Raw genomic sequence first — 17628 nt, forward strand, 5'->3', positions numbered from 1 at the left:
TTGGGCTAGTTGCCCGGCCTCCCTGAGCCTCAGTATTGTCAACTATAAGATGGGATTGATAAAAGTGTCTTTCCCACAGTGTAGTTGTGAGAGTAAAATGAGATAATGCATGTGAAGTCGTTAGTATACTTCATAGCATCTAATAAGCATTCAGTACATCTTACATAAACAACAAAACTTATTTATATAAGTAAGGGCAATTATAATTTGAAAAACACTGTACTAGAAGTATGCATGCTGTTCTCTGGCAATCTCAGAGAAAGGACCCTTAAGTTAGAAAGGAAGTTTATAGAGGGCTTCCCAGGTGATGTGATTTTTGAGGAGGATTTTGAAGGATTAGTCAAGTCTTCCAGGCAGAGAAAAGCTCAAGTACCCAAGTCCAGAGGTGTGAAAGTGTTTATCTGGGCAATAGCAAGTAATGTAATGGGACCAGAATGTAAAGGGATGGGGTATACAAAGAATAACTCAGAAATGTTAGCTGAGGCCATGTCATGGAGGGTTATATATTGAATTCCAAGGTGTTTGAATTCTGACAAAGCAGTGGAGGACTACTGAAGATGTTTTAAGCAGGGCTACTTGATAATGCAGAAGTGGGATGGAAAAGAAGGAGCCTGTTGTACAGACTCTGACATGTCTTCTCTTTCTCCTAAACTCCAAATCCCAATTGTTGGCTGCCTGTCGTGTCCAGATCTCATCATAATCGAAACCAGGATCCTTCCCTTCCAATTTGTTCTTCTGCCTGTATTCCCTGTCCTGAAAAAGTCAACAGTGTTGCCATTGACGGAGGTCTTCAAGCTGAAAATCAGGAATCCTCCCTGAATCATCCTTTTCTAGTAGGGCCTTCCTCCTCCACCTCCCTAGCCCCTTCCCCGCTCCCTTTCCACCCTCTCCCCGGCAACATGGTACTGCCTCTTAAATCCTGAACCTGCCCTTTCTTCTCACTCATTACGACTACAGCCCTCTTTATCCTCCTCACTTCTACCAAAAAATCTGGAAACAAATCTGGGCTTTATTAGCCCCCTGTAGCCTTCAGGTCACTACCTACATTCCGTACATCACAGATTACACCCTTCACACACATTTCCCATTTTACTTATAATGCCCACTAAAAGATGCTTTTCTCATCTCATTGTTATTTAATAAGTTAACCTTTGGTGTGGAAACAACTAGACTGTGACTAAGCACATTTAGTTTTATTGAGTTGCAGAGACTTCTCGTTAGGACATTAGATTAAACAATTTCTTTCTAAATTATTATTATTATTGTTACTATTTTAGAGAGAGAGAGAGAGCACAAGGCGGGGAGAGGGGCAGAGAGAAAGAAAGATTCTTAAGCAGACTCCACGCTCAGGGCGGAGCCTGATACGAGGCTCCATTCCACCGTCCTGGGATCGTGACCTGAGCCTAGATCAAGAGTCCGAGGTGCAACGGACTGAACCACCCAGGGACTGACCCCTCAAGATTTCTTTCTAATGGCATCACCACCACCCTTTAGTAATTATATGAACCAGCTCGACAGGAGAATAAGTTGTTTCTTTAAATGTGCTGCTGTCTCTTGACTGGGAACTGCTTCGATTGTAGTGAGTCATATGCCAGAGATTACATGGGTGCACTTTGGAGCCACATTCAGCTATCAGACCACACTGTCTTTCCCGAGGCTTTGGATGCAGTTTTTACATTTGGAAAGAGATTTCAAACACAGTGACAAAATTCCAGTTTCTCTTCTTGTTGTTACAGAACAGCTGATATGGTGAAGCATATTTGGCTGGTTTCCCAGATCAGAGCCTGTGTTCCTCAGAGCTAAATAATAATTCTGAATTGTAATACAGTTTGTTTACTCAGCCACTAGACTGTTGGTCTTCATAGCTGAGCTATCTGGTATCTTGTGAGTATTCTGTTTAAGAAAACATGCTGTAAATGTAGAAAGGGACTAGATAAGTTATGTAGGGGCAAACAGAGTTCATCTGCTCATTAAAGGAACTCAAACTGTCGAATATTTTTACAGCTGTTTCAAAAATATCTATTTAGTTTACTGATTACGAATTTCCTTCTGAAAACTCCATATGAGCTCAACATCTACAAATACACCTATGTAAAAGATAAAAGGACACTTCAAAATTTTTTGCATTTTGTAATTTCCTGTTCTTCATTTTGTCCACTATTTATGATTTAACATTTACCTTAAAAAATATTTTTTTGTTTTAGTTTACTGCTGGAAGTAACTTTCAAGTATGATTGATCCTGTAATGTATAAATGACAAAAAGACCAGTTTTACCCGTTTTAGTTAAAATATCAAAGGTCTGGTGTTTATACATTTATTTGGTATATGTATCATAATGAAAAATAAATTGAGGGACACCTGGGTGGCTCAGTGAGTTGCGCCTCTGACTTCAGCTCAGGTCATGATCTCACAGTTTATGAGTTCAAGCCCCACATCGGGGTCGCTGCTGTCAGCTCAGAGCCCACTTCAGATCCTCTGTCCCCCTTTCTCTCTCTGCCTCTCCCCCGCTCACAGGTGCTCTCTCTCAAAAATGAATAAACGTTTTTAAAAAAAGACAACGTAGGGGCACCTGGGTGGCTCAGTTGGTTAAGCGTCCCACTTCGGCTCAGGTCGTGATCTCACAGTTCGTGAGTTCAAGCCTCACATCAGGCTCTGTGCTGACAGTTTAGAGCCTGGAGTCTACTTCGGATTCTGTGTCTCCCTCTCTCTCTCCGCTCCTTCCTGCTCATGCTCTGTCTCTCTGTCTCTTTAAAAAGACAATATCGGATGAGCACTGGGTGTTGTATGGAAACCAATTTGACAATAAATTATATGTAATATAAAAATAAACAATAAATAAACAATATCTATTTGAAAATAAATTTAGCATGATAAAATAATATAAATAGGGAAATTACTCATTCAAAAATTGCCTTGATTAGGTAAATCCATATGCTTATATGATTTTAAAGATCATAGCAATCCTTTCTCTGAAAAGGGCTTTAAGAAAGTATATTTAAAATTGGAACAGATGTTAAATTCAAGTTTTTAAGTTACTAAATACATTCATGCATAGGCATAAGGTGGCCTATATTTATATTCTCGAAAGAGCTTGGGCATTGTCATTTTGTGATGATTTGGCTTTAGTGTTTTTCACCAAAAATCTAATATTTGTAGGTAATTTATCAATGAATATTACTTTCATTTTAAATTGAAAAATAGTCTTCCTTCGTCAGGCAGGAGAAAATGATATAATGATTCCTGACGAAATAAATGTTGATTCTTGTCTTTCAGACCTGAAGATTATCGACTATAGGAAAATGAAAATTGCAGAAAATATCCATGCGGTGATTAAAACTTCTTCCTGATGAGTCTCTCCTAACCTACAGGCAGAGTGAAACTTCCACTGCATTTTGACAAGAGACTTGTCATGGGTGCTGAAAGCTTGTGGAGAAAGGTCAGGGGGTGATATCCCTTCAATAGGAAATTGCAATAAAGTACATTATTTTAAGGAATTGTTATGTAGTCTGATTTGAATGTTATAAGTGATGATAAAGAATAAAATTGCTTACTTGTTTAACTCTTCAGTTTTTTACTTAATGGAAAAAACAAACCTAGACAGCGTTGCGGTTAACATTGCCAACAAGTACCTGTCCGTGCAAATTCCCTCAGGTTCCAGATCGCTGTTCTGGCCACCGGGAAAACAAACCCCACCTTTACTTTTCCTCTCAGTGATTATTTTATCTAACCTCCCACCCATCTACATTCATCCTTCCAGCTCAGAAGGGTAAGGTTTGCCCTGAGGTATTTACAAAGTGCAATCACCTTTTTCCCATATAGCCTCTTGGTCTCCATGACACCAAAATGACCTGATGCCTGTCTACGCGGTGGAAATCTCACTGACTTGCCTGTGATGCCGTTTGCAGACCCCTGCACTGTGTCTCCATGCTTCCTCCTGCTGGCTCCTATGCACTTTTGTGCTGGGCACTTAGATTGGACTGCTGAGATAAAGATCCCTAGCAAAATCTCTTCTTTAGAAATTAAGATGCTGAGCCATTGTATTTGGGCGTTTGTGTGGTAGTTCTTTGTTTTTGTTTTCCTCCTCTTGCCCTAGCCAATCAAGGAGTGAGTTTCAGGCACCTTTCCCAGTCATTCCGCAAACATGTATTGGCAGGCACAGTGCTGGGTGTTGGGAAAACAGAAATCACACGTGTCTTGCCCCAGCACCTCCTCGCCCCACCAAAGAGCATGCAGTCTACTGCAGAGTGGAAAGATGCTGTGGATAAACTTACGAATATGTGCACTTGGGTGTCAGAGGCACAGGTATTAACTATGCATGAGCTGCGATGTAAGTATGTGTAGGGGAAAATAGTAACTAAAATTAAATATGAAGTATTGCTAGTGAGCATCTGCCAGTGTGCCAAACACAGCAGCTTTATAGAAATTAATTCATTTAGTTCATCCGTCAACCCTATAATATATATAATGTAATCCTCCCCATTTAAAAATAGACCTGCCAAAGTAGCAATAAGTGAAGTAACTCGGCCAAGATCACGGAACTGCTGAGTGGTAATCAAGATCTGAATCCAGGCAGTCTGGTTCGGAAGCCCATGAACTTAGCCACTGCTAACTGAGAAAAAGTGAGTGTTTGTGTATCACAAATTCTGTAAGAAAGCAAGCATAACCTGGTACAGGTCAACAGCTGCCATTTGCAAGGAAGTGGCAGCTATATTTTAAGCTTTTGGACCAAAAAGAAGCTCCCTCCTTACTTTTGATGTGGTAACGTAGGCGTGAGTCAGTATGAAACAAGCCTCCGGCTCCTGAGGCAGCAGCTTTAATAGGAAATTTCTGGTGTACCCCGAACACCTAAAACAATGCCTGGTACCTATTTCGTGGTTGAGAGGGCTCACTGAAGAGAGCCCTTGTTTCTAACTGCAAATTTGAAGAGGTGAGGTCTTGGCAACATGCTCTACAATAACATTGAGCCCAGTCAGCATCATATTAAGTACCCAGTGAGAATATGGACACCATGGGAGAGAGCCAAAGCATAAGAGACTCTTAAAAACTGAGAACAAACTGAGGGCTGATGGGGGGTGGGAGGGAGGGGAGGGTGGGTGATGGGTATTGAAGAGGGCATCTTTTGAGATGAGCACTGGGTATTGTATGGAAACCAATTTGACAATAAAGTTCATATATTTAAAAAAATAGTAATAAATAAATAAATGCTAACCATCAAAAAAAAGAGAATATGGACACCAATCCCCGAAAACCTCACCCTCACTTGCTGTGGGAGAGCCCCTTCGGTGGGGGAGGGGCTGCCTCACCCTGCAGGACCATGCAGATGTAAACAAAGGCTAGCTGGTGGACTGGGTTGCTCCTCCTTGCTGTTGGACACTGACTCCATTTTGCATGCAGAGAACCAGGGCAGAGGATTTTGCACTGAGGAAATGGCCTTCCAAAGCAGAATCTGTCAGACTTTGCACTGCCTGCCCGTTTGCCATCGCTCGAGAGTTTGACAGCCTCACTTGTTCATATCCTACGAGAGCATGACCACAAGTAGTCCAACAAAAGTCACACCTCGCTGTAAGGGACCCAGTAACCTAGGTTACTAGGGAGAAAGACAAGCCGGACCCCTGGAATCGTGGGTGCTATTGAAGTCATGAGTGAGATGAATGGAGGAAACAAAAGAGAACGTTAAAAAAGAAGAGTTCTTACAAAACAAGAAGGAAACCATAATGCTTTCAAGAATCTTCTGAGAAGGACAAGGAAGCTGATACATATATAATAGCTATGTGCATCTGTAATGTGCAAATCAGTGTACATAAATAAGGAATCAAATCACTAAAACCAAAATTATATTTGTTCATATGCAGTTTCGCACCAACGGCTAATACCAGGCAAACATGAGAAACACCATCCAGCTGAGCAGAACGGCCTGCGGTCGAATAACACAAAACACCTCCTCTCTCGGTTTTACCCAAGTGCGTTGCCTAACATATTTTCTCTGTAAAACACAAGTGTCTGGATTATAAGTAGCAAAGGAACAAGGAAAAGCCTAAGTGTGGCAAAGCCCTGAAACGAGAGAAAGTGTGATACTGCAGGAGCCAGGCGGCCTTAAGCACACTGACGAACACAGGTGCCAACGTTGAGAACAAAAGAAGCAGGAGCTTAATCTTCCCACGAATCCCCTGCTTTCGGGGGAACTGAAAGCTGAAAAGCACTCATTTGCTGTTGGTTGAAGATCACCCCAAATCTGATGGAGCAGGAGAGCACCTTGTCACCTCGTCTCATTTGGAGCCACACGAACCGCTTCTTCGTGAGAAGGCAAGACTAACAAAAGAATAAAACTTGGGTTTCTGTCTTAAGCTAATACAGAGGAACGAAAAACACAACAAGCCATAGCTGTGTACCTCTGGTACCCCATTTCATTTGAAAAACTGTATTCTTCCTCTTCCCTATTTTCTATATTTCAAAAGCTACCACTCCTCACTATAAACACCTCCACTAAACAAACTTCATGTGTTGCCAAAGTAACATTCTATATTTACTATAATGTTTCTCTATTTGGAACTTGTTTTTCTTTTTTTTTTTTAATGATTATTTTTGAGAGAGGGGGAAAAAAAAACACAAGTGCGGGAGGGGCAGAGAGGGAGACACACAATCCAAAGCAGCCTCCAGGCTCTGAGCTGTCAGCACAGATCCCTACGCAGGGCTTGAACTCAGGAACTGTGAGATTATGACCTGAGCCAAAGTCGGGCGCCTAACTGACTCGGCCACCTAGGCGCCCCAGGAGCTTATGTTTAAAATTGTGGTTGTTTTCTTATATCACAAGACAGTGCAAGGTGTGAGCTTTCTGCCCCCGCTCCCCTTTTTCCCAAAAGCCCCGTTATTTTGAGGAGTGCAGAATTCCACCAGGCAGGGATTATTTGTTTAGGAATGCATATGCCATGCCGTAAGGCCGATGGCTGTACTCACTGTAATTGCTGGTTTGGCACATCCTCCTGTTGGACTGACCCTTGCAGGGTGCTAAGAAGTCACAGTCTCCCCCAGCTCCAGCAGAAGTGACCACATGGGAAATACTGTACAAAAGTCCAGTGCCATCCCCTTGTCATGTCTGAGCTGACATAGAGAGCACCTCGCTGGAAGGCCTCCTCACTGGGGCACAGTGGTGCTGTTGCCACAGCCTGCCCTCATCTCCAGGCATGGGCTCTCTCCGGGATTCAATCTGCATCTCGTAGGTGGGTCAAGATAAACTAGTTCTAAAGCAGGTCTTTTAAGCCGTCATTGCCCAGAATGCAATTCCGTTCCTGTCCGAATTACCATTCTACATGTACTAATTAAATACAAAGAACTGTGCTCAGTGAGACTGATAATGTCTCTTGATTTGGACAGACTGGGCCATGCACTGACCCAGAGGCAAGGGTTGTGGTAATGAAGCTATGCCGCCATCTTTAAAAGTGAAGAGCAGAATTTTGTTTTACTTGTAAGGTTTAACTTAGATGAAGAAGACTTAAAACACACACACGCACACACACACACACACACACACGCAAATTGCCATTATCAGATCCCCACGATGGTTCCTTTATTCCTTTACGACGAATTCCCTCCTGGATCCAGACACCGGTGCTATGTTTGTGCCCCATCTTTTTTCTACGCTGCATGATTTGTTTTCTGACCTTCCCCTGCAGAAGGGGGTTAGTACCACATGCAGCCAAGAACAACATGAAAAGTCCATGTCTCTCCTGGCTGAAAACTCCCCCATGGAACAGGTAGCAAGTTCTGAGTCTGCAAAGCCTTAGAGCCCCAGGAGGGGTTCTGCTGCCAGGCTCTACAAGGCTGAGTTTGAATTGGATAAAACCCTATGTAAGAAGGTCTGATCTTTCCAAGACAGACATTAAGGCTACATTTCAACTTAAATACAGGCTCTTACAGAGAAATGGTATTTCCCTTTCTGCCCCAAACGCTGAAATAAGAGAGTTGAGTAGTTTTGCAGCCTCGCGACTGCTCGGGGCCTCGCCTTACGAGGATGTAAAGCTGGGATCAGCTACTGGTAAAACAGATGGTTGCTCCACCTGAGCCCAAACTTCTATCAGGCGGCTGCCAAGAAGTTTAGGATTCGTTTTCCACACGAAGACAGTGTAAACAGGACCTCAGAAGGAGACACACATTTGTATCAGTGCCATTTGGTCCACGAGAGACCCTTTGATTTCAAACAGATTTTTGCTTCAAGGCTTAACTTTGCTTTTACTGCGCTCACTTTTCAATTCCAAAGTTAATACTTATTAAAGCCTTGCAAACAGTGGCTGCTAGAAGACTAGTGTTTCACGGGTAACACCTGTGCTTTATAGGTTGCTGTTGTGGGGCTCCAGCTCATCAACCTATATTCAATTAACACTCTGAACTTATAATGTCATCTGACATCTTCTTTAGCAATCACAGAACTAAAGAGGGCCTTGATATTTAGAGAGAATTCTGAGTAAAAGCAACTACCTTTGACTTTTTGGCAAATTCACAAAATCCAAATAAAATATTTTTATAACTTGTGAGAAAAATATTACCAGTTATTTCATTACTATGTGCCGTTACCAGCACCGTGTATATGTAGAGCCAGTAAGTCATGGAGAAATGTGAATGTGTGTATCCTTCAGAAAATTGGACCCAGAAGTCTAAACCTTGAAAGCGGTGATTAATCAGCCAACTCTCCAGTCTGTATTAACAAAGGATCAGCTGCTATATTTCATTCATTCAACCAATATTTATGTTCCAGAAACTATTCTAGGTTCTTGAAATAGAGATGTGAATAAGTTTCCTGCTATCATGGTGTGCTGCTGTGATTTACAATAAGAAATGTATATATTTGGTCTTCGTCCTGTTCCTGGCACAGAGTGAAAACTTGGAATTTCCTCAGTGCTGAGAGTGGTACTGATGTATTTTGTTATGTTAATGAGATGACTTTGGGACCACACCTAAGGATGGGGATTGGTTGCCGGAAGAACCAACCACATGATCAGATTGGACCTTTCAGCCCCACCCTCGGACCTCCAGGGAGGAGAGAGGGACTGGAAGTTGAATAAATCACCAATGACCAATGAGTTAACCAATCATGCCTCTGTAATAAAACCTCTGTAAAATACCCCAAAGGTCAGGGTTCTGAGAGCTTCCAGATTGGTGAACCAAAACACATCTACATGCACACCTGCTGGGCCCCAAACCAAACTCCATGGGGACAGAAGCTTTTGTGTTTGGGACCTACCCCTATGTGTCACTTCACTAGCTGTTGATTCATATCCTTTAATACCCTTTGTAATAAGCTGGTAATCTAGCAAGTAAATGGGCTTCCTGAGTTTTGTGAGCTGCTTTAGCAAATTATTCCAATCCAAGGAGGGGGTCATGGGAACCTCTGATTTATAACCAGTCAGAAAGCACAGGTGACAACCTGGATTTGTGACTGGCATTGAAGTGGGGGCAGTTTTGTGGGACTGAACCCTTAGCCTGTAGGATCTGACTATCTCCAGGAAAGTGTCAGAACCGCATTGAATCTGTGGGACGTTGATCAGTGTCCACAGAGAATTGAGTGAATTACTTGAGGTGTTAAAGAAAAAAACACATGTTGGAACTGGTGTCAGCTTCATATCGGAGTCTACATTCTAGAAAGGGATGTAGAAAGCAAACATAATGTGTTACACACATATAGGTTATTTACAAGTTATAAGCGTTGGTGTTAAGTATGCGATCTCTCATCTACTGCCACAACCATCTTGGATAGCACCACTCCAAAGCAATCATCTTTTCTCTCTCTCTCTCTCTCTGTCTCTGTCTCTATCTCTCTCTCATGTGTGTGCAAGATACCTGGGGTTCAGCCAACTTGGACTGGGCTTGCCTTCAAGCCACAGTTTGGGCCCAGGTCTGTTCCACATGTCTGTGGCTATCTTTGGGCCAGTGACTACCTGAGGCACGTTCTCATGGTGAAAGGCAGAAACACAAGAAACCAAGCCTAAGCATGCAAGCAAATGTCAAACCTCTGGTTGTGTTAATGTGCAGGGACATCCTATAGGCCAGTGCACGTCATGCTTGTGTGCCCTGCTGGCTGATGTCTTCTGAGGCAAAGTCAAGGGCTTGGGAGGTACTTTGCTCCCTTAGAGGTAAAGGGCAGGGAAGTGGATATTTTTTATATTTATGTTCGACATATAATTTACCCAAAGTGCAATGGGAAGAAGAGGTTGGATTCTGTTTTTAAGCCAGAGCCAGTAGGATTTTTGACTGAATAGCATGGGAAATAAAAAGGTGATCCACCTTCATCCTTTAACCAACCCTCTGGGCACTCACCTGGACCTTCCCCCTCCCAAGTGTGCCAACGGGTGAAATAAAGAGGAAAAGGAAACAAATTTGAATCCTCTTAGGGGAGTAAAAAAAAAAGTTTTTCTTGACCCTGCTTTTCACACCATACACTCCTATTTCTTTGCCCCTTTTGTCAGCCAAAGACCGGAATATTATTTGCTATCTCCATTTTTTAGCCCCTCTTCTTCTCCTCAATTCTCTCAAACTTTCGCCCTCTCCATTCTACCAAAACTGCTTCTCGAAGGTCTCAAATGACCTCCACACTTTCCACTTACCTCAGAATAAAAGCCAACATTTTATACCATGGCTCGTAGGCCAAAGTATAATCTGGCCCTCAGTGACCGCTCTAATCTCATCTCCTACAACCTTCTTCTACTCCTCCTGCTTGGCCATGCTAACTCCTTGTTGCTTCTGGAATACCGGGCACCTTCTCATCAAGGGCCTATGCTCTCACCATTCCCCCTACCAGGAATGCTATCCCCATGGCTAATTCTTTCCCCTCCTTCAAGTCTTTGCTCCCAAATATCACTATTCAAAAAGCCTATTCTGATGATCTTATTTAAAATTATAGCCTTTGGCAAAAAAAGAGAACTACAGGCCAATATCCCTGATGAATATGGATGCAAAAATTCTCAACAAGATACTAGCAAATTGAATTCAACAGCATATAAAAAGAATTATTTACCATGATTAAGTGGGATTCATTCCTGGGCTGCAGGGCTGGTTCAATATTTGCAAATCAATCAATGTGATCCATCATATTAATAAAAGAAAAGATAAACACCATATGATCCTGTGAATCGATGCAGAAAAAGCATTTGACAAAATACAGAATCCTTTCTTAATAAAGACCCTCGAGAAAGTCAGCATAGAAGGAACATACTGAAACATCATAAAAGCCATTTATGAAAAGCCCACAGCTAATATCATCCTCAATGGAGAAAAACTGAGAGCTTTCCCCCTGAGATCAGGAACACGACAGGGATGTCCACTTTCACCTCTGTTGTTTAACACAGTGTTGGAAGTCTTAGCATCAGCAGACAACAAAATGAAATAAAAGGCATCAAAAGTGGCAAAGAAGAAGTCAAACTTTCACTTTTCACAGATGACATGATATTCTACATGGAAAATCCAACAGACTCCACCAAAAGTCTGCTAGAACTGATACACGAATTCAGCAAAGTTGCAGGATACAAAATCAATGTACAGAAATCAATTGCATTTTTATACACCAATAATGAAGCAACAAAGACAAATAAAGAAACTGATCCCATTCACAATTGCACCAAGAATCATAAAACACCTAGGAATAAACCTAACCAAAGATGTAAAAGATCTGTATGCTGAAAACTAATGAATGAAATTGAAGAAGATACAAAGAAATGGAAAAATATTCCATGCTCATGGATTGGAAGAATAAATATTGTTAAAATGTCAATATTACCTAAAGCAATCTACACATTCAATGCAATCCCAATCAAAATGGTACCAGCATTCTTCTCGAAGCTAGAACAAGCAATCCTAAAATTTGTATGGAACCACAAAAGACCCCGAATAGCCAAAGTAATTTTGAAGAAGAAAAGCAAAGCAGGAGGCATCACAATCCCAGACTTTAGCCTCTACTACAAAGCTGTAATCATCAACACAGTATGGTATAGGCACAAAAACAGACACATAGACCAATGGAATAGAATACAGACTCCAGAATTGGACCCACAAAAGTATGGCTAACTAATCTTTGACAAAGCAGGAAAGAATATCCAATGAAAAAAAGCAGTCTCTTTAACAAATAGTGCTGAAAGAATTTGACAGCAATATGCAGAAGAATGAAACCAGACCACTTTCTTACACCATTCACAAAAATAAACTCAAAATGGATGAAGGACCTGAATGTGAGACAGGAAACCATCAAAACCCAGAGGAGAAAGCAGGAAAAAAAACCTCTCTGACCTCAGCTGCAGCAATTTCTTACTCAACACACCTCCAAAGGCAAGGGAATTAAAAGCAAAAATGAACTACTGGGACCTCATCAAGATAAAAAGCTTCTGCACTGCAAAGGAAACAATCAACAAAACTAAAAGGCAACGAAGGAATGGGAAAAGATATTTGCAAATGACATATTGGATAAAGGGCTAGTATCCAAAATCTATAAAGAACTCACCAAACTCCACACCCAAAAAACAATAATCCAGTGAAGAAATGGGCAGAAGACATGAATAGACACTTTTCTAAAGAAGACATCCAGATGGCCAACAGGCACATGAAAAGGTGCTCAGTGTCACTCCTCATCAGGGAAATACAAATCAAAATCACACTCAGATACCACCTCACGCCAGAGTGGCTAAAATGAACAAATCAGGAGACTATAAATGCTGGCGAGGATGTGAAGAAAGGGGAACCCTCTTGCACTGTTGGTGGGAATGCAAACTGGTGCAGCCACTCTGGAAAACAGTGTGGAGGTTCCTCAAAAAAATTAAAAATAGAGCTACCCTATGACCCAGCAATAGCACTGCTAGGAATTTACCCAAGGGATACAGGAGTACTGATGCAGAGGGGCACTTGTACCCCAATGGTTATAGCAGCACTCTCAACAATAGCCAAATTATGGAAAGAGCCTAAATGTCCATCAACTGATGAATGGATAAAGAAATTGTGGTTTATATACACAATGGAATACTACTTGGCAATGAGAAAAAGAATGAAATCTGGTCATTTGTAGCAACATGGATGGAACTGGAGAGTATTATGCTACATGAAATAAGTCAGGCGGAGAAAGATAGATACCATATGTTTTCACTCATATGTGGATCCTGAGAAACTTAACAGAAGACCAGGGGTGGGGGGGGAGGGGGGAAAAAGTTACAGAGAGGGAAGGAGGTAAACCATAAGAGACTCTTAAATACTGAGAACAAACTGACGGTTTATGGGGGGTGGGGGAGAGAGGAAAGTGGGTGATGGGCATTGAGGAGGGCACCTGTTGGGATAAGTACTGGGTGTTGCATGGAAACCAACATATATATATATATATATATACATATATATATATATACACATATATATATACACATATATATATATACACATATATACATATGTATATATGTATACATATGTATACATATATACATTATACATATATAATATATATAACATATTATATATATATATATATATATATATATATATATATATAATTACAGCCTTCAGTGTGCCTGGGTGGTTCAGTCAGTTAAGTGTTGACTCTTGATTTCAGCTCAGGTCATCTGAGATCATGATCTCAGATCTCAGATCTCCTGGTTCATGAGACTGAGTCCCATGCAGGCTCTGTGCTAAAGTGTGGACCCTGCTTGGGATTCTCTCTCTCCCTCTCTCTGCCCCTCCCCTGCTTGTGGGCATGCTCTCTTTCTCAAAATAAATTAACATTAAGGAAAAAAAAAAGGAGGAGGCACCTGGGTGACTCAGTTGGCTTAACATCTGACTTCTGCTCAGGTCTCGATCTCACCGTTGGTGGGTTCGAGCCCCATCTCAGGCTCTGTGCAGACAGCTCAGAGCCTGGAGCCTGCTTGGGATTCTATATCTCCCTCTCTCTCTGCCCCTCCCCTTTCTGCTCACACTCTGTCTCTCAAAAATAAACGTTAAAAAAATAAAATGAAATAAAAAATTTTTAAAAAAAAAGCTGTAGCCCTCTCCCTTCTCATCTTCAGCTTCTTTAATCCTCTTACCTTTATTTTTCCATAACACGTTCTTCCTATGTGTGTGTGTCATTTACATACTTATTAGGTTGATTATTTATTTTCTGTCATTCCCACTAGAATATAAGCTCAATGAGATAGAGATTTGTGGGTGCCGTGCTTGCTGATATATTCCAAAGGTCTGAAACACGCCAGGGATATATCGTTGTTGCTCCATAAGCACGTTCCAGTATTTCAAATGTATGTGATAACTTGGGCAAATTGCAATGGTTCCTAACTAGTCTCCTGGATTCACATTCCTACCCTTATGCTGCACATCCCTTCGGCTCATCTACGGCTTCTCCGGAGTTATGGTGGATAGTTCTGCCAGCTCAGACTCAACCCTGCCGGCAGTGTCGTGTCTCACGCATATGCTAGGAACTTCTACTTTCTGCCTGATAATACACTCATGCAGGCAGTCCCCGAGGTTAGCAGTTAATACGCCAGAAAGCAAGGCTCAACCAGTGGGAGACAAAGGTCAGAGAAGGAAAGCGTCAGCCTCCCACCCTCTGGAGACAATTGTAAGAAGCAATCTCTCATTCCTCAGAGGGCATGAAGGAACCGAATCCCCATGGCCTACAGGTGCCGACAGCCCTGATTATATCTCTTCACATTGGCTCTCCCTTGTTCCCGTCTCATTTGCCCTGCTCTTCACTGCTGTTTCTTTACAGTGCCTCCCGCATAAACTACCTGCCCCGACATCTGTGTTTCGTTCAAAAGAACTCCAGCCAACACATACTGAAATCCATCCTGGCATTGAAGCCAAGGAGACACTTGTAACATAGAGGTTTCTTCGTTTCACTCACCCCCCCAAACCAAAATACTTTGGTGATTCCCTGTCACCTGGCTTAAAACCCACATCTTAGAAAGGCCTATAAAACCTCAGAATTTTTTTTTTTTTAAAGACAGGTGTGAGGGGGAGGGGCACAGCAGTTAGCATCTTAAGCAGGTTCCACACCCAGTGCAGAGCCCTATGTGGGGCCCGATCTCATGACCAGGAGATTATAATCTGAGCCGAAATCAAGAGTCAGATGATGGTTAACCGACTGAGCCACGCAGGCGCCACTCCCGTCAGATTTTTGTAAGCCCACCACTCCATTCTCACCTCCATCCACTCCTATTGTTGGACTTTACATTTCAGTCCTTCTTCAATCTTGGTAATTGCCAAACAAGCATGTCCTCATGCCTCTATGCCATGGAACAAGCCCTGTTCAGTTATCCTCTACCAATCCTATTTCCACCAATGCTCATACATCTGTTCTTTCCAAGCATTCTGAAGTATTTCTTCTCCCTTGCTGTCTCTGTCCCCTATAAGGCATCCAATTTAACCAATATTTTATTGTGTTACAATTGCTTACGTCTCCACTGACAAGTTGAGCTTATTGAAGGCAGAGAATGCATCTTTTCTTTTGTGTGTCCCCAGCACCTCACACAGTGTGTGGCTCACGGAAACCACTGAAAGAGTGTCTGGAACAGAGACTCATAGTCTAATAAATATTTGTTGCATGAGTAACAGCAGCTATATTAGCTATGGTAATACTAGCTAATATAACACACACACATATTTCTGGGCTGTTGTTACTCTATAAAAGTTTATTTTTTGGTAATGTAACACAGATGTTCCAAATCAGTCACTGGCCTTCCACAAAGTCATTCTGGAACCCAAACCCCTTCCATCTTATGACTCCAGCCTCCTAAAAGACCTTGGAGTCCTCTGCATTCAGGTAGCAAACGGTAAAGAAGCAGGTAAACAAGACACACACTCACACACATCTTAACTCCCTTAACTCAGAAGTCACATATGTATTTCATTGGTTGATGACATGCCATATGGCCATACTGAGCAACAAAAATCTAATTTGTATTCAAGAATAAGAGAATATGAGGCGCCTGGGTGGCTCAGTCAGTTGAGCGTCGGACTGTGGCTCAGGTCAGGATCTCTCAGTTTGTGAGTTTGAGCCCCGCGTGGGGCTCTGTGCTGACAGTTCAGAGCCTGGAGCCTGTTTCAGATTCTGTGTCTCCCTCTCTCTGCCCCTTCCCCGTTCATGCTCTGTCTCTCAAAAATGAATAAACGTTAAAAAAATTTTTTTTTTTAAAAAGAAGAGAATACAATTTTGGCTGAAGTAAGCCAGTCTCTAACACAGAAGCCAAGAGGAAATTATCTGTACATTAGATGTTAAGGGTCTCGTTGGTGATACCAGAGTTAGGAAGGTATTGAATCTAGATTTTAGGGCCCCTGGGTGGCTCAGTCGGTTGAGCGTCCGACCTCAGCTCAGGTCATGACCTCATGGTCCGTGAGGTTGAGCCCCACGTCGGGCTCACCACTGTCAGCGCAGAGCCTGCTTCGGATTCTCTATCCCCTGTTCTCTCTGTCCCTCCCCTGCTCTCTTTCTCTCAAAAATAAAAAATAAAAATAAAATAAATCAAGACTTTAATCAGTTAAGGAAACAATGTATGGACAAGACGTCCAAGATAATACAGTCCCTAACAAGTAACAAAGCAGGCGATTATTGTCAAACACACTTGCTTTTGCTGTCGTCAAGTGTTTGCTTTGATAGGAATAAAAATTCAAAAACCAAGTAAATGTCAAGATTCAAAACTGGTGTCCAAACCACAACCTTCTGATAATCATAAATATCACTGTTCAGCTATCTAGAAAAATGACGATAGAAGCCATCATTTTATTTCCACAATGCCAGGCTTCCGGGTTCATGGCCACTTTGACCACTCCCCATCCTCGAAGGCTACCTTTAGCCATGCAGGTGTGTTTCCAATTCCGTTAGAAAACACACCAGACACAGAATGGTAGACCCTTCAGGAGAAGAAAAGTAAACATCCCCAAAGCTGCAGAATGTGGACAGACTGCTCCTGCTCCCTGCACAGTCAGCTTTTGAACTGTATCCATTTTTCCCCCTAGCTTTTCTGTTGCTCTCAGTCAGGAGAACTGTGGCTCTCTCCTGGTTTGATAAAACATGCTTACACTTGAGAGTTGAATCCGAGATAGAACCTGCTGGCAGCCCTCCAAGGACACGAGCAGGCAGCCAGTTGACAATGGAGATCTAGTCAGCAGGGCTTCTCAGGGTGTCCAGATCTGATAGATGGAACGTGTAGAAAAAGAACTCCATTTGCGGAGTCTAATCCTTTTGGCCTCTCCACTTGCCAGTTCACAGGCATAATGTGAGCAGGACAGGAGAAAGGACAGGTAAAGTGGAAACACACGGATGTCCTAATCACCGAATTCTCTTCAACGGATCTATTCAGGAACATTCAAAGGAAGAGGATTTCTCATAGTGAAAGCTGAGCGGGTCGATGATTTTGTGACGTGGTTTTTAGAGCATACCAGGGGTACCGTTTCATCAGGATTCACTGAATTTGGGCCAGATGACAGGAGGGTGAAAAATGGAGATAGATGTCTTCAGTAATTACACTCCTCTTTTCTGTCCTGCTCCGTTAGTTTTCTTTGTTACCATATAACATTCATTTTAGACCCAGAAAAAAGACATTTTTATCTCTCTGGAATTCATTATGAAACTTCTTTTAACTTAATGAAGCTGAATTTCACCACGTGGGACATTT

The 17628-nt window shown here is 42.1% G+C and overlaps 1 protein-coding gene across 4 annotated transcripts in view; it reads left to right on the forward strand.

Annotated features, from left to right (window-relative positions):
* Nucleotides 1-3560, forward strand: part of MRPL13 (mitochondrial ribosomal protein L13) — a 48549-nt gene extending 44989 nt beyond the window's left edge. For 2 of the 4 annotated variants that reach the window (XR_008292518.1, XR_008292517.1), the window contains exons 7-8: nucleotides 1737-1884; nucleotides 3275-3560. Coding sequence is in view for 2 of the 4 variants with exons in the window: in XM_053208134.1 (XP_053064109.1) it covers nucleotides 3275-3296 (22 nt within the window). In the remaining 2 variants the exon portion in view is untranslated. The remainder of the gene's footprint in view (nucleotides 1-1736; nucleotides 1885-3274) is intronic. The other 2 variants (XM_053208134.1, XM_027063983.2) reach the window with 1 other exon arrangement.
* The last annotated feature ends 14068 nt before the right edge of the window (nucleotides 3561-17628 follow it).

Source organism: Acinonyx jubatus, chromosome F2 (assembly GCF_027475565.1).
Source record: "Acinonyx jubatus isolate Ajub_Pintada_27869175 chromosome F2, VMU_Ajub_asm_v1.0, whole genome shotgun sequence".
In the NCBI taxonomy this organism is placed as follows: Eukaryota; Metazoa; Chordata; class Mammalia; order Carnivora; family Felidae; genus Acinonyx; species Acinonyx jubatus.